A 17,920-nucleotide genomic window follows, 5' to 3' on the forward strand; every position below is an offset into this window, starting at 1 on the left:
TGAAAATCAAGGTGTTCCCAAATCTAATCCGCAAACTTACAGTTTGGCCTTGAGATTTATTGATTTTCATTGCGACTGACAATCTAATGGGAAATTCAATGCGTTTGAACTCATCAAAGAACTCGTGGTTCTCCACTTTGAAACCTTTTTGATTTGAAGAATAACAACGACTTTTCAACAAGTCGTCCAGCTCGCCGATAATGTGGCTGGCTTTTTGGGAATGAAGGGTATTGTATTTGAATAACTCATGCTCATTTAATAGGCTATTGTGGACACAACAAGTATCCACACGATTTTCGAGTCTACTATAAAGGATATTTGTAAAAATGTATGTGCTTCGTTTGGGATTGCCAGCAATGAGGCCACTTTGTGATACACTTGTCCTTTGTTTTAAATAACAAATCGACTTTGTGGCTTATAAAAGACTGGATCAGTACCAGCTACTAATGATTCAGGCCGAAGAGCCTTATCTGAGTGATGCGAGGAAATTAATTTTAAGATCACCATTTCAAATGGATGTATGAGAGAGCAGATTGTGGACTGTCAACTTGATATGCCGATAAGCTGAACTCATCAATACATAACAAATTTGAGTTCTTTTTAACTGCAAACTTTTTGCCAATTCGGTTACAAAGTTCACTTGATAACTGGAGTGCAGCAAAACTTTGGCTGGCTGATATTGGCTTGATCTACTTGTAATAATAACAACTGCTGTTTCTGAAATTATCTGATCATTGTCGAGTGCCATTGCATGATTCGACACAAGTGGAATTGCATTCAGAGTGCTTGCAGACTTTTGGATGAGTCGATTGTGTTACAATGCAACAAAGTATGATGCGGTTTTGAACAGACTCTGCAATGCCAAGATTTCCACTTTGATACAATTATTGCAACCCCCATTGCAAAGCCAAGCAAAAGTGATGAAATGATAATATACCTTGCAAAGTGGACATTTCTGATCTTGAGGAAATTAGGCTTGATACACAGGCAACGAAGTTTTTCCAGATTGTAAATTCTAACATGCCGATAAATGTTTGAAGCGTTTGGTAAGCGCCGGCACACAATATGGAATTACTTGGTATCACTAGGCCACAAACGTTTTTTTTTCCGATGTGAACCAGACCGACTTTTTCTGAGTGGGTCTGGGTCTTTTAAAATGTTCGAGCGCTTGCCTGCCTTAGGAATGAAGACTTTGGTCTAAAGCTAGGAGTCAGGAATGTACCCGTGGGAGAAGACTCCCTCGTAGATTCTTTTGAACAATAAATGGTTTTTTCAAGCGGAAATAAGTTGGACAAAGAGGATACCATCTATTTCCGCATGTGAGGCTTAAAGCATTTGATTGCCCAGGAAATGTTCTCCTGGCTTAACAGGTTCAGGTACTAGGCCTGTGGTGCCTAAACTACTGGTGGGGATCCCACCAAAACGACAAGTTTTTGTCTCACGGTTGGCCCCTTACCTCACATCTAATGATGTAACTGCTTTTATACAAAGCAAAATAAAAGCCGTAGGTTTAAAGGTGGAGAAGTTTAATTTCTCTTAACCCAGGGAGATAGCTTCATTCAAAATAACTGTCTCCCCAACTGATTTTAACACCATTTGCTCTGCCAAATTTTGGCCAGAGCATTTGGTGGTGAAGGAGTTCAAGGTTAAGAAGAAGAATAGGCCCCCCATAAATCTTACCCCTGACCTCACATCTAATGATGTAACTTCTTTTATACAAAGCAAAATAAAAGCCGTCGGTTTAAAGGTGCCCAATGTGCCATCCTCATCTTTCCGTCCTGCTTCCACACTTCCAAAACAATAACTTCTCTCAGTAACCTCTTCGTAACTTACGTAGCAAGCACAGCATTCTTTTTTTTTTTTTTTTTTGTTGGACGTTGACATGCAATGACTGCATCTTTCAAGAGGCGATGCAGTTACTGCACCGTCAAGTGGCCCGTGTGACACCAGCAGAAGGCTGTTACGCGCGAATCCCAGGCAAAACGCAGCCCTCCTCCCGCCCAACCGACCGAGGGGCGCTGCCGCATGACGCGCGGCGCGTAGCCGAACCAAACGCGAACATGCAAGAAAGATAGCTATTAGACTAACATTCGAGGAAAATTAGTACTAAACTTACTAAGAAACTAAGCATGCAATCAAAATACAAATACCACTACAGTTACTAATTAATAGAAAGGTGTGTAAGGATTAATAATTTAATAAGAGGAAGAGAATTAGTGGTGGATATAATATGGTAGAGGGAATTATAATCCGAGCATAAGACCCTAAACGGTTCATGCAAGGAATAATTCGATCTACAAAGTGGAGGGAACAACGGTATAAAATTTCTAGTCAGTCTAATAGGAATCGTGAAGTTTATGCGGCTCAACAGATCAGGGCTGTCTATGTCACCCCTGATCAAGTTGTGCATAAATATCACACCAAGCATTTTTCTACGGTTAACTAAGGATGGGAGGTTTACTAATAGTAGTCTACTAGAGTAAGGTGGGAGTCTTACACCCGCATCCCAGTTAAGGCCCCGCAGATCAAAGAGTAAAAAGCTTTTCTGTACTGATTCTATACGGTCCTGGTGTACTTTGTACTGAGGGCACCATACACAGGAGCCGTATTCTAAGATCGGACGAACAAGCGAGGTATAGAGAGTCTTTGTTATATAGGGGTCGTCAAATTCCTTTGACCACCTCTTTATAAACCCAAGCACGCCCATGGCCTTATTTACCATGGTAGAAATGTGTTCGGAAAACTTTAACTTGGGGTCTAACATAACACCCAGATCATCCACCAGGGTAATTCTCTCAAGAGAACCACCAAATAGGGTGTAGGGAGCCAACAAAGGGCTAGAACGATGAAATGTCATAACTTTGGCACCTGGCAACACATTTTGGCTTTGATTTTCGTTGCGTAATGCAGAAACAGCGCACTTATCAATTTCGACTAGCCTCAGCTGGTCTATGAGCTATGGAGTTGAAGACTCCATAAAATTAGGTTTTTCACGGCCACGTGGAGCACTTTCCGCCTTTTTATACCCGATACTCAAAATGAGTATTGGGGTATATTAGATTTGTGGTAAAAGTGGATGTGTGTAACGTCCAGAAGGAATCGTTTCCGACCCCATAAAGTATATATATTCTTGATCAGCATCAATAGCCGAGTCGATTGGGCCATGTCTGTCTGTCCGTCTGTCCGTCCGTCCGTCTGTCCTTCCCTATTAGCGCCTAGTGCTCAAAGACTATAAGAGCTAGAGCAACGATATTTTGGATCCAGACTTCTGTGATATGTCACTGCTACAAAAATATTTCAAAACTTCGCCCCGCCCACTTCCGCCTCCACAAAGGACGAAAATCTGTGGCATCCACAATTTTAAAGATACGAGAAAACCAAAAATGCAGAATCGTAGAGAATGACCATATCTTTTAGACTGCAGAATTTGAATAAGATCGTATTATTATTATAGCCAGCATCAAGAAAACAATTTCATTTTTTCTCGCCCTGTCTCTCTCTAACACACACGTAGCATAGCCGGCTTTGCTTAGAGTAAAACATTAGCGCCTAGATCTCAGCGACTATAAAAGCTAGAGCAACCAAATTTGGTATCCACACTCCTAATATATCGGACCGAGACGAGTTTGTTTCAAAATTTCGCCACACCCCCTTCCGCCCCCGCAAAGGATGAAAATCTGGGGATATTCACAAATCTCAGAGACTATTAAGGCTAGAGTAACCAAATTTGGTATCCGCACTCCTGTTAGATCTCACTTTAAAACGTATATCTCAAAATTTCGCCCCACCTCCTTCCGCCCCCACAAAGGACGAAAATCTGTTGCATCCACAATATTGAGAATACGAGAAAACTAAAAACGCAGAATCATAGATAATGATCATATCTATCAGATTGCTCAATCTGGATCAGATCAGATCATTTTTATAGCCAAAAGGAACAAATCAATTTGCACTGGCTACGCAGCCCCCGACGTCACGCTCAGACTGATTTTCTGTCTCTCTCGCACGCACTCTTTGTCGTGTCGTTCAAATTAGCGGCGTCTGCCGGAGTGGCTCTCTCTCCTACTGACTTAGTATCGGGTATAACTGTAGAGTTGCGGTGTCCGCTGCAACTCACAACGTTCCCCCTCGTTCTGGGATACATTTTGGGTACATTTCAATAAAATTGATTCCGTTGTACTCAGCCAATCACATTCATATTGTAAAATGGAAGATTTCTTACGTTTGTAACGCATCCAAAATACAAAAAATTTTTTGCAAATGTATTCAATAGGTTGAATAAGCGCATTCAGTTCAGGAATAAAGCCGTTGTTTTCAATATTTCGTTGTACAGCAGTAATAACGCCGTTGTTTTCAATATTTTTTTGTACAGCAGTAATAACTTCGCGTACTTTTTCAGTGTTTGTGCCCGTTTTGGATCACCAGAAATTAAAAATATGTAGGCGTGCGAATACACACTGACAAATTTTGCCTATCGAATTAAAAGTTAAAAACGAAAAATATTAATATAATATAAAATATTAAGAGCTTTGTTATAAAAATTGTACAGCACAATTGAAGACAAATACAAACACACAGTACACAAAACAAACAAGGTGGCTCTGCTGGGCAAGTTCGACCTTAAAAAAATAAGATGTGTTAGACTATTAAATATTTCACACACATCTGCATGTTTCTGCAGCTGACTTAAACACTCTTATTAAGTAAAGACTTAGATTAATACAATGAATATAAAATCTATGGGGGAATCCGGGGGGAACACAACTAAAATTTTAAGTAAACATAAAAATCACGCCCAAAAAAAGTTTGAAGCTGACTTTTTCTTTGAAAAATGTAGCTTTTGCTGGGCATTGCTTTAAAAATGAACACGTGTTCATGTTTTGTTCTATTTTTAGTAAGTCCCGTTATGTTTCTGGAAAAATCCAGTTTGCCATTGCAAAAATTGAACATTTTAGAGACAATTTGTTTATAATTTTTTTTTGTACGTTGTCATAACATTTTTTGATTTTTGGCCTTTGGCGGAACCACAGTGCATTGGTTAAGTACACAAACAGTTTCCCGCGTTTTTTACTATCGCTTGCACCTTATCAAACAGCTGACTTTAAAACGTTGCAAAAAAGCCAGGGATGCATTAAAACAAAAAAGATTTATGATTTTTTTTAAATTACTGTATATACTAATTAGATGTTATATTAAAATTAAGTTTCATTAACATGCATTTTTTCGAATTAACGTCGAAAAATGTGGTCGCTGGGCCAGTGTGCGCTGGTATATTTCTTAATTTCTGGCCTTTAAGAATTTTCGATGGTACGGAATATATTATATATATTTTTTTTCGACTTTCCACTTCCATCGCGTAAAATTTTCTGTATTAAAAAAAGGCGAGATTTACAGGCTAATTATTAATTGACATATATGTTTCATTAATTTCTTGTATACTCTATTCCTTCCTACAGAAAGGAAACTAGAATTTTTTTATTTTGCTACATTTAGCTGTCAGTGAACTAGACACTTGGTTAATCTTAAAGGAGCTGGTTTGACTCCTTGCTCTTACCACAGGGGGGAAACAACGGAGAGTCTCAAAAGACCTTAAAAAAAAAGGCTAGACATTTGCGAGTTAAGTTGTAAATTCAAACTAAATGTCGTTAGACCCACGCAAAGGATAAATTTTTACTGCGGGTGGCAAGTGAGTGCATGCTAATGTAAGCATTTATTATTATTATTATTTTATTTTAGGATTATCCACTTGTGTTTTGTTGTCGTACTTTTTAATGGGTTACAGATCCCTGCTCACATCCGAGTGTTTATAACTTGTATACTTTATGTGATTTCTTTAGAGATCGGTTTTTGATTGCTTGATTGATCGTGTACAATGATATGTTCATCGTTGAACAAGCATAATTTAATGTATTGCACTCACAAAATCCTCTGCTATGTTTCACGTCCAAAGTATTGATACCAGTATCGGGCTGCGTCAGTTGTTTGCACGAAAACGCAAGTTGTTGCATTGACCAATTATTTCAAAGCAAAATTTGATGTTGGGCTGAAAACAATTATTAATAAAAAAGGCACAAGCTTATCGGAATTTCATGCAACCAGCCGTAAGATATTTAAGTTATTTGTAAAAAAAAAGAACAACCACTGAAAAACAAATACAAAAATATGAGTTTTTAGAAAAAAAAAACCAAACCAGAAAAAAAATCATTTAACATTTTTAAAGCCTCAAACAGCGGAAATGTGGTGTTTGCATAGTTTAGTCATTAAACGAGTGTTTTATGCGGTCGAAAACGCTTCCTTCTGGAACATATCCCTTTACTCTTTGAGTATCAAGTATAAAAATACGATATTTTATAAATATTATATTATTTTATTGAAATTTTTATAGATTCAATCTGCGATGCGTCCACTACTTCTGAAGTTGGGAGACCATAGGAATTTATCTATTCCAGCAATAAAGCGTTTGTCATTTTTTACTCAGCTATTCCCACAAATGTTTAATGAAAAGCTAAGTGAGCAAATATTGCAACATTGCACTAAAATTATTGAAATATTTGTTGGTGATTATAAGTGTACCAATCATAACACGAATTTCTTTGCGTCATCTAAAGGTGGAGAATATGAACAAAAAATTGTCACACTTATTGAAATGTTTTATCATATATCAGCGTCACCAAAATATATTGAAAAGCTATGCCAACTCGTCTTGAAAACGGAAAATAACTTGATGATAGAGGCATCTAGTCCATATCGCGAAGCGCTCTTAAAGTTTCTTCAACGGTTTCCTGCTGAAACTGTAGATCTATTTATAATGGAATCAATTATGATGGATGCTCAATGGAACCGTTTTTTTATTTATATTTTAAAGCACGAAATGGGAACATCCTTTCGTTCTGTAATAAAAACCAGTAAATATACAATATTATTGGCATATTTGAATTGGAATACAGATATCCACCAACCACATAAATACGAAGCTCAGCATCAAGCCGTTTTGATTATTTTTACACTAATGGAATTAGATGACCAATGGATTCCGACACGTCAGGATATTGTAGATGCCCTTAAGAGTATGTGGCATAGTAATTTGTACTCGACATGCCTAGAAAATGTGGCATGCGATCTATGGCATTTAATTGGACGAATACTTTTGTTATATTTTTCAAACAATACAAATGACATTGATCTACTCTTTCAATTATTAAGGGCATTGTGTTATCGATTTATTCCAGACGTCTATTTCCTAAGAGACTTTTTACAAAATACTGTTGCTCAAAGCTTTACGGTCAACTGGAAACGAAACGCATTTTTTCGCTTTGTTGAAAATTTCAATAACAATTCAATTTCCGAGGAGCTAAAAGCAAAAATCATTACAGCAGTTTTGATTCCATGTTTTACTGTAAGTTTTGACAAAGGCGAAGGAAATAAACTTATAGGCGCACCGCCGACTCCGTATCAAGAAGATGAGAAAAATATTGTTTCCGTATTTATTAATAAGGTTTTTGACCCGGATAAACAATATGACGATGCAGTAAGAATTGCTTTGCTACAGCTTGCGTGTTTACTGGTTGAGCGTGCTTCTCAACATATACACGATGGTGATGCTAATAATAAGAAACAGGGAAATAAGCTTAGGCGCCTCATGACCTTTGCCTGGCCTTGCTTACTTAGTAAAAATTCCGTGGATCCTACTGCCAGATACCATGGTCATTTATTGCTGGCGCATATAATCGCTAGACTGGCCATTCATAAGAAAATCGTCCTACAAGTATTTCATTCTCTACTGAAAGGACACGCATTAGAAGCCAGATCAATTGTAAAACAGGCTTTAGATGTCTTAACGCCTGCTATGCCATTACGAATGGAAGATGGGAACACTATGTTGACTCATTGGACAAAAAAAATTATCGTTGAAGAAGGTCACGCAATGCAACAGCTTTTTCATATTTTACAACTAATAATTCGACACTATAAGGTAAGTCTATTTGTTATACACATGTATATAAAAATATTTGATAAACGCTTATATTTTAGGTATATTTTCCTGTTAGACACCAACTAGTGCAGCACTTGATTAATTATATGCAACGGCTTGGATTCCCCGCAACTGCGTCTATTGAACATAAAAAGCTAGCTGTTGATTTAGCAGAAGTTATTATCAAATGGGAACTGCACCGCATTAAAGAAGACGAACGGGAAGCGAAAATTGATGGATCTGAAGATGAGCTGATTCGGGAAACCTCAAGTAAACGCCAGGGAACGGATTTGATAGAGCATAGAAAAAAATCTGCTGAAAATCTAAGAGAATCCGCTGTACAAGGAAAGTAGCAACATCTACTAAGTATTTATCTATATATCCGTAAGGATATTTTTTTTTAGCTTATTAGACCCTAGAATTACCGAACCTGCTGCTCCAAAAAACTGATGTACTATTTTTCTATTCACTATCAGAACGTACGCAGTTTGTTGGGCAAATTACGTCAAATTCATACAAATAGTGCGTCCTTTGATTTCGATGCCATCGCGTTTACCGAAACCTGGCTTAACTCTTCTGTCAATGATCATGAAATTTTCATTGACAATTACACTATTTATAGAATGGACCGCCCATCTTTCGCTGGTGGGGTTCTGGTTGCAGTCAAATCTGATTTCTCATCTGAGTTATTCCCATTTAATAATATCCATGGAATTGAATTTGTTGCACACAAAGTTCGTGTTGGTTCGGCATTTTTCTATTTAACCTGCTCCTACATTCCTCCCATGTCTGATGACTGTCGTATCTGCATTAGGTTGCAATTATCAAATTATTTTCATGGGGGACTTTAACCTCCCATTTCTTTCTTGGCTGCCTTGCGATGACGCTAACCTGTTGTTTCCCAATTGCCATTATGACTTTATCAATGGGCTAACGGATATTTCCCTTGTCCAAATTAATGCCGTTAAAAACATTAGGGACAGACTTCTTGACCTCATGTTTGTTAACGAGCAAGCCAAAGCAAGCCCAATATCATACCCTGAAGATCCTTACCATCCAACTTTGTCGATATCCCTTGAGTGTACCCGATCTGGTTGTGCTGAAAGTACCATGGCTCCTTGCCACATAAAGTGTTTTCGCAAAACATACATATATCGATTTGGATCTACATCTCCCGGGTGTTGATTGGTCGTTTCTTTATTCATTACCGAACATAGATGCAACTGTTAACTCATTTTATAGCTATTTACTCCGCCCTCAACCTTACCTAACCTAACCTAACCTGGTTCTCCAAGTATTTGTCATACTTAAAAAATAATAGATCCAGGCTCTATAAAAAGTACCAGAAGTCGGGCTCCACGTCGGACTTAGCTCTATACTCCTCCGCTCGTTCTCTGTTCCTTGCCGTGAATAGTCAGTGTTAGAATCATTACCTTTCCCAATGTAGTAGTAACTTTCGTAGTGATCCTAAAAAATTCTATTCGTTCGTTAACTCTAAGCGTAAGTCAAACGCTTTTCCTCCGTCCCTTTATTACCAGAACAAAACAGAAGCTTCTGCTGTTGGTATTGCAAATTTATTCGCTACCTTTTTCCAAACAACGTACTCGTCTCATATTTACAACGCATCCACTCCGTATCCGTACCAGCTACCTCAAGCTAACAGCATTTTTCTGCCCATTTTCGAGGAAAGCGTTGTTCTGGAAGGTTTGTCATCTATGGACATATCGTTTTCTGCGGGTCCAGATAAGGTACCAAGCAGCATTTTAAAACACTGTGCCCAGTCCCTTTGCAAACCCTTGACCTTTCTCTTCAACCTTTCTCTGGAACAGTCTTGCCTCCCAGTAATTTGGAATGAGTCCTACATCATTCCGCTTCACAAAAAAGGTTCAAGATCAAATATTGAAAACTAGCGTGATATCGCAAAGCTTTCCGCCATCCCGAAGCTTCTCGAGTTCCTGGTCACCCGGCAACTGCAACATCTTTGTTGCAGCTTGATATCTCCGTCGCAACACGGTTTTTTCAGACATCGTTCAACATCGACTAACCTTCTTGAGTTTTCTAACCTAATCCACCGTGGTTTTCAAATTGGTTTGCAGACGGATGTAGTTTTTACGGACTTCAGCAACATTCGATTCTGTGAACCATGCTCTGCTTATTCACAAGCTCTCTTTATTAGGATTCCCAACGAACCTTCTAGATTGGATTTTCTCTTATCTCTCTAACCGTACTCAACGTGTTTTGTTTTCTAATGTGTTGTCAAATATTGTTAATGTTACTCCGCTTCTATTTATTTTATGTGTGAATGACCTACCTCAAGTTATAACATACTCTACTACACTAATGTATGCTGATGATGTTAAAATCTGTCTGCCTTACTCTGATTGGTATTTGCACACACGCCTTCAACTGGATCTAAGTGAACTACTATTGTGCTGTTCAACTACCTCCAACTACTTCCTTTTCTGAACCTTTCTAAATGCAAACTTATGACATTTTACCGTCGCGATCCACATTTTGTCTCATATGTTCTAGGAAATCATATTCTCGAACGAATTTCGAGTTCAAATGACCTCGGAGTCCTTTTTGATCATAAGATGTGTTTTAACAGCCACATAGCTGCAACAGTAAATAAAGCTAAGGGTGTTTATCAAGCGTTGGTTTAAGGAGTTTGACGACCTGTACGTTACGAAACAACTGTATATCTCGGTAGTACATCCTATATTGGAGTATTGTTCTTGTGTGTGGAGCCCTTTAATTTTTGCCCTTCGTAACTTTAACTGGGACTCGGGTAGAATCTTGCCACTCTACCGGTCAGGCTAAATCTTATCGACCTGCCGTCGTTGCACCATCGCAAAATATGCAATGGCGTTATGTTCGTGCACAAGCCAAGCTCCTTCTCGGGATTGTTGACTCCCAAACTCTGTTGGGTCAGATTGACTTGGCCGTCCCATCTAGACCTACCCGTACTTTTAGGCCAATCCGCTTAGCCATATGTTGGTCAAATTATGCCGAACATGAACCTTTTATTCATTCCTTATCCCGTGAACTGTTCCTTAGACTAATTGCATGCAATATTTATAATCACTTAAATTTAACTAACTTTTAACTTATCTTTTTTCCTCCTTTTGTAATTAAGTACCATTATTAACAGATAATTGTTAATTTAATAAATAAATAAATATAATATATAAATATTATATTTTTACAGGTGTTGGATCATATACTAAAACTGATGACGTTCTTCGATCCATTGATAAGTCATACTGCGATACGGTACTCAATTTTTTAGTCCGTTTAGCATGTCAGGTTAATGATCCTCAAGCTGGAATCATATCACCTGGAGAAAGTTTATCTCGAAGGTAATGAACAAATATTGTACTTCGCATAGTTAGCTTAGCTTCTTAGCTAATTAAATTGATTTATTTTTACGCGGTACACATACATATGTAGAGTACAGTGTATTGTATTCGTGTAAATGTATGTACCACCAGCCAGAAGAATGTCGTTTTCGATCTCTTAATGTGTATATATATATGTACTGGAGCCCCACATGAATCCAAAGCTTTCATAAAATCACTGCTGTACTCATGCCTGTATACGGATCATTCCCATAGACAAACCAATTAATTTTGTAGGGACGGAAATTTTGAAACAAACGTGTAACAGTGTGATATCACGCGGTCTGAATACAAATTTGAGTTGTTCTAGTTCTCTGAGTCTCTGAGATCTAAACGCTCATCGATACGGGTGGCCGAACAGACTGACATGGGTTTATCGACTCGATTATTGATGCTGATCAAGAACATAAATACTTTATGGGGTCGGAAATGCTTTCTTTTGGGTGTTGCGCACATCCACTTTTACCACAAATCTAATATACCCCAATACTCATTTTGAGTATCGGGTATAAAAAAAAAAACCAAAGCCGATCTGATAACCTCTAAGAAACTCCCCTGGGTTATAGACTGCTCCGCTGAACGGGAGTTGTCTTCCTTCCATAAGCAGGAAAGTGAAGCTATGTGAGTCCCAAGGAATACAGACCGATCAGTCTTACCTCCTTTCTACTAAAAACACTGAAAAGCTGCTGGATATACACATCAGGAATGAGGTAGGGGAACTGATGTCAACTAACCAGCATTCATATACCTAAAAAAAATCGGTGGGGACGCCAGTGCACTCGTTAGTAGCTACCATCGAGAACGCCCTTCACAATAGAAAGTATGCACTGGGAGCGTTTGTTGATATCTCCGTGATTTTGAACGAGGCTATGAACGCAATAACACACCGCCTAGAAGCGACTAACATATATAAACTAAAAAACTTCTAAGTATTAGACGGGTGCAATCGGAGTGTGGCATCCACAATTTCAAAGATACAAGAAAAGAGGAGAGACAGAATAAAGAAAACATTTTCATTCTCTTTCGCTCTTTCTCTCTCTAACACAGGTTTCATGGTCGGCTTGCCTATTGCAAAATATCAGTTCCTAGATCTCAGAGACTATAAGGGCTAGAGCAATCAAATTTTTGATCCACACTACTGTGATATCGAACCTTGACGAGTTAGATTCAAAATTTCGCCCACCCCCTTCCCCCCCAGCAAAGGACGAAAATCTGGGGCATCCACAAATCTCAGAGACTATTAAGGCTAGAGTAACCAAATTTGGTATCCAAACTCCTGTTAGATCTCACTATAAAACCTATATTTCAAAATTTCGCCCCAACCCCTTCCGCCCCCACAAAGGAAGAAAATCTGTGGCATACATAATATTCAAGATACGAGAAAACTAAAAACAGACAATCATAGAGAATGACCGTATGAATGAATGGATCAGATCGGATCATTTTTATAGCCAAAAGGAACAAATGAATTTTCAGTGGCTAGGCAGCGCCCGACGACATGTTCAGACACGTTTTCTGTCTCTCCCGCACGCACACATTGTCGCTCAATGTAGCCATACTGACTATGTATCGGGTATAAATGTAGAGTTGCGGTCGCCGCAGCAACTCACAGCGTTTCCCCTCGTTTTGCTTCTTGGTTGCTATGGATGCCTTTTGGCATCAGTGGCCTCGGTACATCCTAGGAAATGAGCTTCCATTAGTGCTGTTAGGGTTTCTGGTATCTGGTTCCCGCAAATCGCCTCGCCGCACATTAGGGTGGCATTTGAGCTTACAAATATGGCTATTCGCTTGATTGTTGATAACATCACCAACAACCTTAAGGTCCTTGGCGATGTCTCGGTTACGGATATACCACTTAGCTCCGGATATCCTGAGCAGAAATTTACTCTGGAACGTCATGATCCTCGCAAGGTTAGGTTTGGGGCAATCCAATACACCTGAATGCCGTACTTCCAGGAGGGGCTAGCATGGATTTGTAGATCATGACTTTGTTTTTATACCCGATACTCAAAATGAGTAAAGGGGTATATTAGATTTGTGGTGAAAATGGATTTGTGTACCGTCCGGAAGGAAGCATTTCCGGCCCCATGAAGTATATATACTCTTGATCAGCATCAATAGCCGAGTCGATTGAGCTATGTCTGACTGTCCGTCCGTCTGTCCGTCCCTATGAGCGCCTAGTGCTAAAACATCTAAAAATCTATTTTCGGTCGCTACACAGCGCCCGACTTATTTTCTGTCTCTCTCGCACGCAAAATGTTTTATTCAATGATAGCGTCGTCCGCCGAAGGAGAACCATACTGACTAAATATCAGGTATAAATGTAGAGTTGCGGTCACAGAAGCAACTCACAACGTTTCCCTCGTTTAAAATGATCTTGTTGCTTTGTTTAAGTAGTCAGAACATTTTCTAGGCTTTATCTACCTCACGCTACGGATGTGAATGTTAAGTTAAAGAAAGTTAAACGTGCATCCAGTGTAACTCCGAGGTAAGTGTGATTCCTACGCTAGTCCACGAGTTTCCCAAGCAGAAAGACACCAGGGCTAGAGCCTATTCTTAAAGTGTGCGTCACCACTGCACACTTATCAGGGTTTATGGAGATGTTTCATCGGCCGGCCCAGTTGTCAAACAGCTTGAGGTATTGCTGTATATTGTCTATGGCATCATAAACACAGCTAGCCCCCGTGAGTACTGCTGTGTCGCCAGCAAATGTGGCCACCTTGAGGGTCTGCCTGGTTGCCTTCGGACCGGATTTGGCATGTGAATAAGCAGTAAAGTGTCGTCCCAAGCACGCTGCCTTGCGGTACTCCTGCCTTGAAGGTCTTGGTCAAAGAAGCTGCACCATCCTGGACTACACGGAAGGTCCTCTCCGTCAGAAAGCTTTTGATAACTTCATACAGCTGAGTTTTGAGCATCACTTTGATCTTGGCGAGTAGTCCCTCGTGCCACACCCGGTCGGAAGCCTGTGAAATATCCAGGTAAGCAGCCACAGTGTACTGCTTGTTTTGGAAGTCGTCTAGTATGTATTCCACTACCCTGTGCAGTTGTTCGGGTGTGCCGTGCTGAATCCTGAATCCATATTGGTAGTTTGGCAAGGCTGTTTTGGCCAGCGGTACATACCATTCTTAAAATCATATTGTCTCTAACAGACAAAATTAATTATATTCTTTGCCGTTATTGGGTTCATGCCAAGTGAGGTATAAATTGGAAATCAAAGCATAGCAAAAACAGACTGGTTATGTGGCCGTCTCGCTTCCACTTACGCTGCCACGTCTGTGCCAAACAGAAAACTCTTAATATCGACTCCGATATGTTGCCGTCTCGTTTTCACTCACCAATACATACGCAAAAGACATTTTTCTTCATTTCACTTAAGCAAACGGCCGGGGAACAGCCAAAGTGAAACAGAAAAAAAAACGGTTTCTAGCCGAGCTCGAACAAGTTCGTTAAGAGCCGATGCTAACGGTTGCTCTCTGAATCTTTTCTCAAAGTTTAAATAAACGACACATATTTGCTGACAACGAGAAACGGTTATTAATTTGCAAGCTATGACACAATTAATTTAACTTATATTGTGAAATCCTATTCAAATCAGAAAAAAATTAATTGTTCACTTTATTTTTTTTGCTATTTTTATAGTCATGTTTTCATTTATTTTCATTTCTCCTATAATATACATATGTATTGTAGCTAGGTAATAGTGAATAAGGCATTCAATTAGTATTTAAATAACACAGAGCGCGCGTTGGTATCTATCACACCATCGCATAAGAAATATCGATAAGGATAAGGCACTTGGAAAACGATTATCAAGAGAGACGGTGCAAAAGTACTTCGAATAAAAGGGATAATGAAAATATACGCAATCTAAAACTCGTAACCATACAGTATGTGTGTATATAATTCGTAATAAAAGTTCTTCCAAAGTTCTTTTTTCCTTTTAAATATTGAACTGTCTAATAAAGTTCTATACATTTTAAAATGTTATTTCCCAAGAATTCCTTAAAGTAATGTAATCTAATACAAAAAAATATCATAGTCCTATACTTAAAAACAAATTATTTGTATTATTATAGAAAAAGCGTTATAAAAGGGTTTATGTTTATTTTTATATATATATGTATTTCTACCACTAAAGCATTTATACTTAATGTTAGTTAATGCGCTAGTTTTCTTCTAGGAATTGATTAAGTATATTAAGTAAATTGCGTTGCTCTGCTAATATTTTTAATGTTCTATCTATCTAAAAAAATTATCAGAAAATTTTCGCTTTCATTTATCTTTAAAGCCGTTTATTCGAATATTGTAATAATATAGTAATAATAATAATAATAATAATAATAATAAAACATTATAATAAAAACGTTCAGGAAAACTCCGGGATAGACAATTCAGTATGCTGCTTTTTTTTGTTGACTCGAGTCGATTTGGCCAAGTCTGTCCGTTCATACATACGTTAATACGTTCTTGTTTCATCCCCTACCCGTTGACTATTTCATAGAAATAAATGCATATACTACCCTGCAGTACGCGTCTTCGATGACTCAGCCGATGACATAGTTTATGGCCATACGCTGAGCTGTTGACATTAACATGGAGAGGTCCTAGGGCATAGTCGATGACATTGTCATCGAGCATTGACGAAAAATCATGCATTTAATAAGGGAATATTTTTGTCGAAAAGTCATGCTCTTAATAAGCTATGATTTTTGTCGAAATATATGTACCTGCTCGAGCCATGCGTCGCAAATAGGGGTTACTTTTTGTTGTTTTTGTTTTGTTGTTTGTTTTACTGCTGGACTAATTCGCTAATACGGACTTAGATTATATTTTTTTATTCTTCTTTTATTCTCGAGCATAAGAGAATATCTGATAATAATAATAAAACGAGGGGGAACGTTGTGAGTTGCTGCGGACACCGCAACTCTACATTTATACCCGATACTTAGTCAGTATGGCTCTCCTCCGGCAGACGCCGCTAATATTAAACGACACGATAAAGAGTGCGTGCGAGAGAGACAGAAAATTAGTCTGAGCGTGACGTCGGGGGCTGCGTAGCCAGTGCAAATTGATTTGTTCCTTTTGGCTATAAAAATGATCTGATCTGATCCAGATTCATATTCAAAGATATGGTCATTATCTATGATTCTGCGTTTTAAGTTTTCTCGAATCTGCAATATTGTGGATGCAACAGATTTTCGTCCTTTGTGGGGGCGGAAGGGGGTGGGGCGAAGTTCTGAGATATACGTTTTATAGTGAGATCTAACAGGAGCTTGGATACCAAATTTGGTTACTCTAGCCTTAATAGTCTCTGAGATTTGTGGATGCCCCAGATTTTCGTCCTTTGCGGGGGCGGAAGGGGGTGTGGCGAAATTTGGACACGAAACGGTCAAGGTCCGATATCACAGGAGTGTGGATACCAAATTTGGTTGCTCTGGCTCTTATAGGTTCTGAGATCCTTGAACTCATATTTTGCAATTGGCAAAACCGACCATGAAACCTGTGTGTTAGAGAGAGACAGAGCGAGAAAGAATGAAATTGTTTTCTGGCTATAATAATTATACGATCTGGTTGAGAACATATAGTCATCCTCTACGATTCTGCGTTTTTGGTTTTATCGTATCTTTAAAAATGTGGATGCCACAGATTTTTGTCCTTTGTGGGGGCGGAAGTGGGCGGGGCGAAGTTTTGAAATATTTTTGAAGCAGTGACATATCACAGAAGTCTGGATCCAAAACAACGTTGCTCTAGCTCTTATAGTCTTTGAACACTGGGCGCTGAAGGGGACGGACAGACGGACGGACGGACAGACAGACAGGGCTCAATCGACTCGGCTATTGATGCAGATCAAGAATATATATACTTTATGGGGTCGGAAACGATTCCTTCTGGACGTTACACACATCCACTTTTACCACAAATCTAATATACCCCAATACTCATTTTGAGTATCGGGTATAAAAAATTACAGCACTTAATTTCGCTTCGTTTACGCACAATTTAACAATTTGACAAAGCAAAAGAGTTCTGACGACGCAAGCGCAAAAGAGACAAAGAAAAAAACGAAGTTCTCTTTTACTGTGCACGGTCGGCAGAACCGAATTACGTTCGGCACGCGCGGAAAAGGAAGAAAGGAAGTTCGATTTGGCTGGCGTCAACGCCTAGATGACATTGTAGATGACATTCGTCATCGCTCACTGCTGGTACTGCAGGGTAGGTGTAGGTGGATGTGTGTAGGTTTAATGTAGGTTCTTGTATTACTTTTTACGTAAAGACAAAGTTTCATTTAAAAAAATTATTTAATTCGAAAAACAATACGACCCGTTTACATATTTTCCTGCTGCTTGTATTGTATTCTGAACCGAAAATATACCGGTATACTCAAACTGCAAAAAAAAAAAAAACGAGGGGGAACGTTGTGAGTTGCTGCTGCGACCGCAACTTTACATTTATACCCGATACATAGTCATTATGGCTACATTGAGCGACAATGTGTGCGTGCGGGAGACAGAAAACGTGTCTGAACGTGTCGTCGGGTTCTGCGTATCCA

The 17,920-nt window shown here is 38.9% G+C and overlaps 1 protein-coding gene across 1 annotated transcript in view; it reads left to right on the top strand.

Moving 5' to 3' along the window:
• Nucleotides 1-17,920, top strand: part of LOC117188125 (transcription-associated protein 1) — a 156,151-nt gene that overhangs the window by 105,912 nt on the left and 32,319 nt on the right. Inside the window, exons 14-16 of the mRNA XM_033391474.1 lie at nt 6,386-7,972; nt 8,032-8,317; nt 11,181-11,331. Of these exons, the coding sequence (XP_033247365.1) occupies nt 6,386-7,972; nt 8,032-8,317; nt 11,181-11,331 (2,024 nt within the window). The remainder of the gene's footprint in view (nt 1-6,385; nt 7,973-8,031; nt 8,318-11,180; nt 11,332-17,920) is intronic.

This window comes from Drosophila miranda, chromosome 3, assembly GCF_003369915.1.
Source record: "Drosophila miranda strain MSH22 chromosome 3, D.miranda_PacBio2.1, whole genome shotgun sequence".
Classification (NCBI taxonomy): domain Eukaryota; kingdom Metazoa; phylum Arthropoda; class Insecta; order Diptera; family Drosophilidae; genus Drosophila; species Drosophila miranda.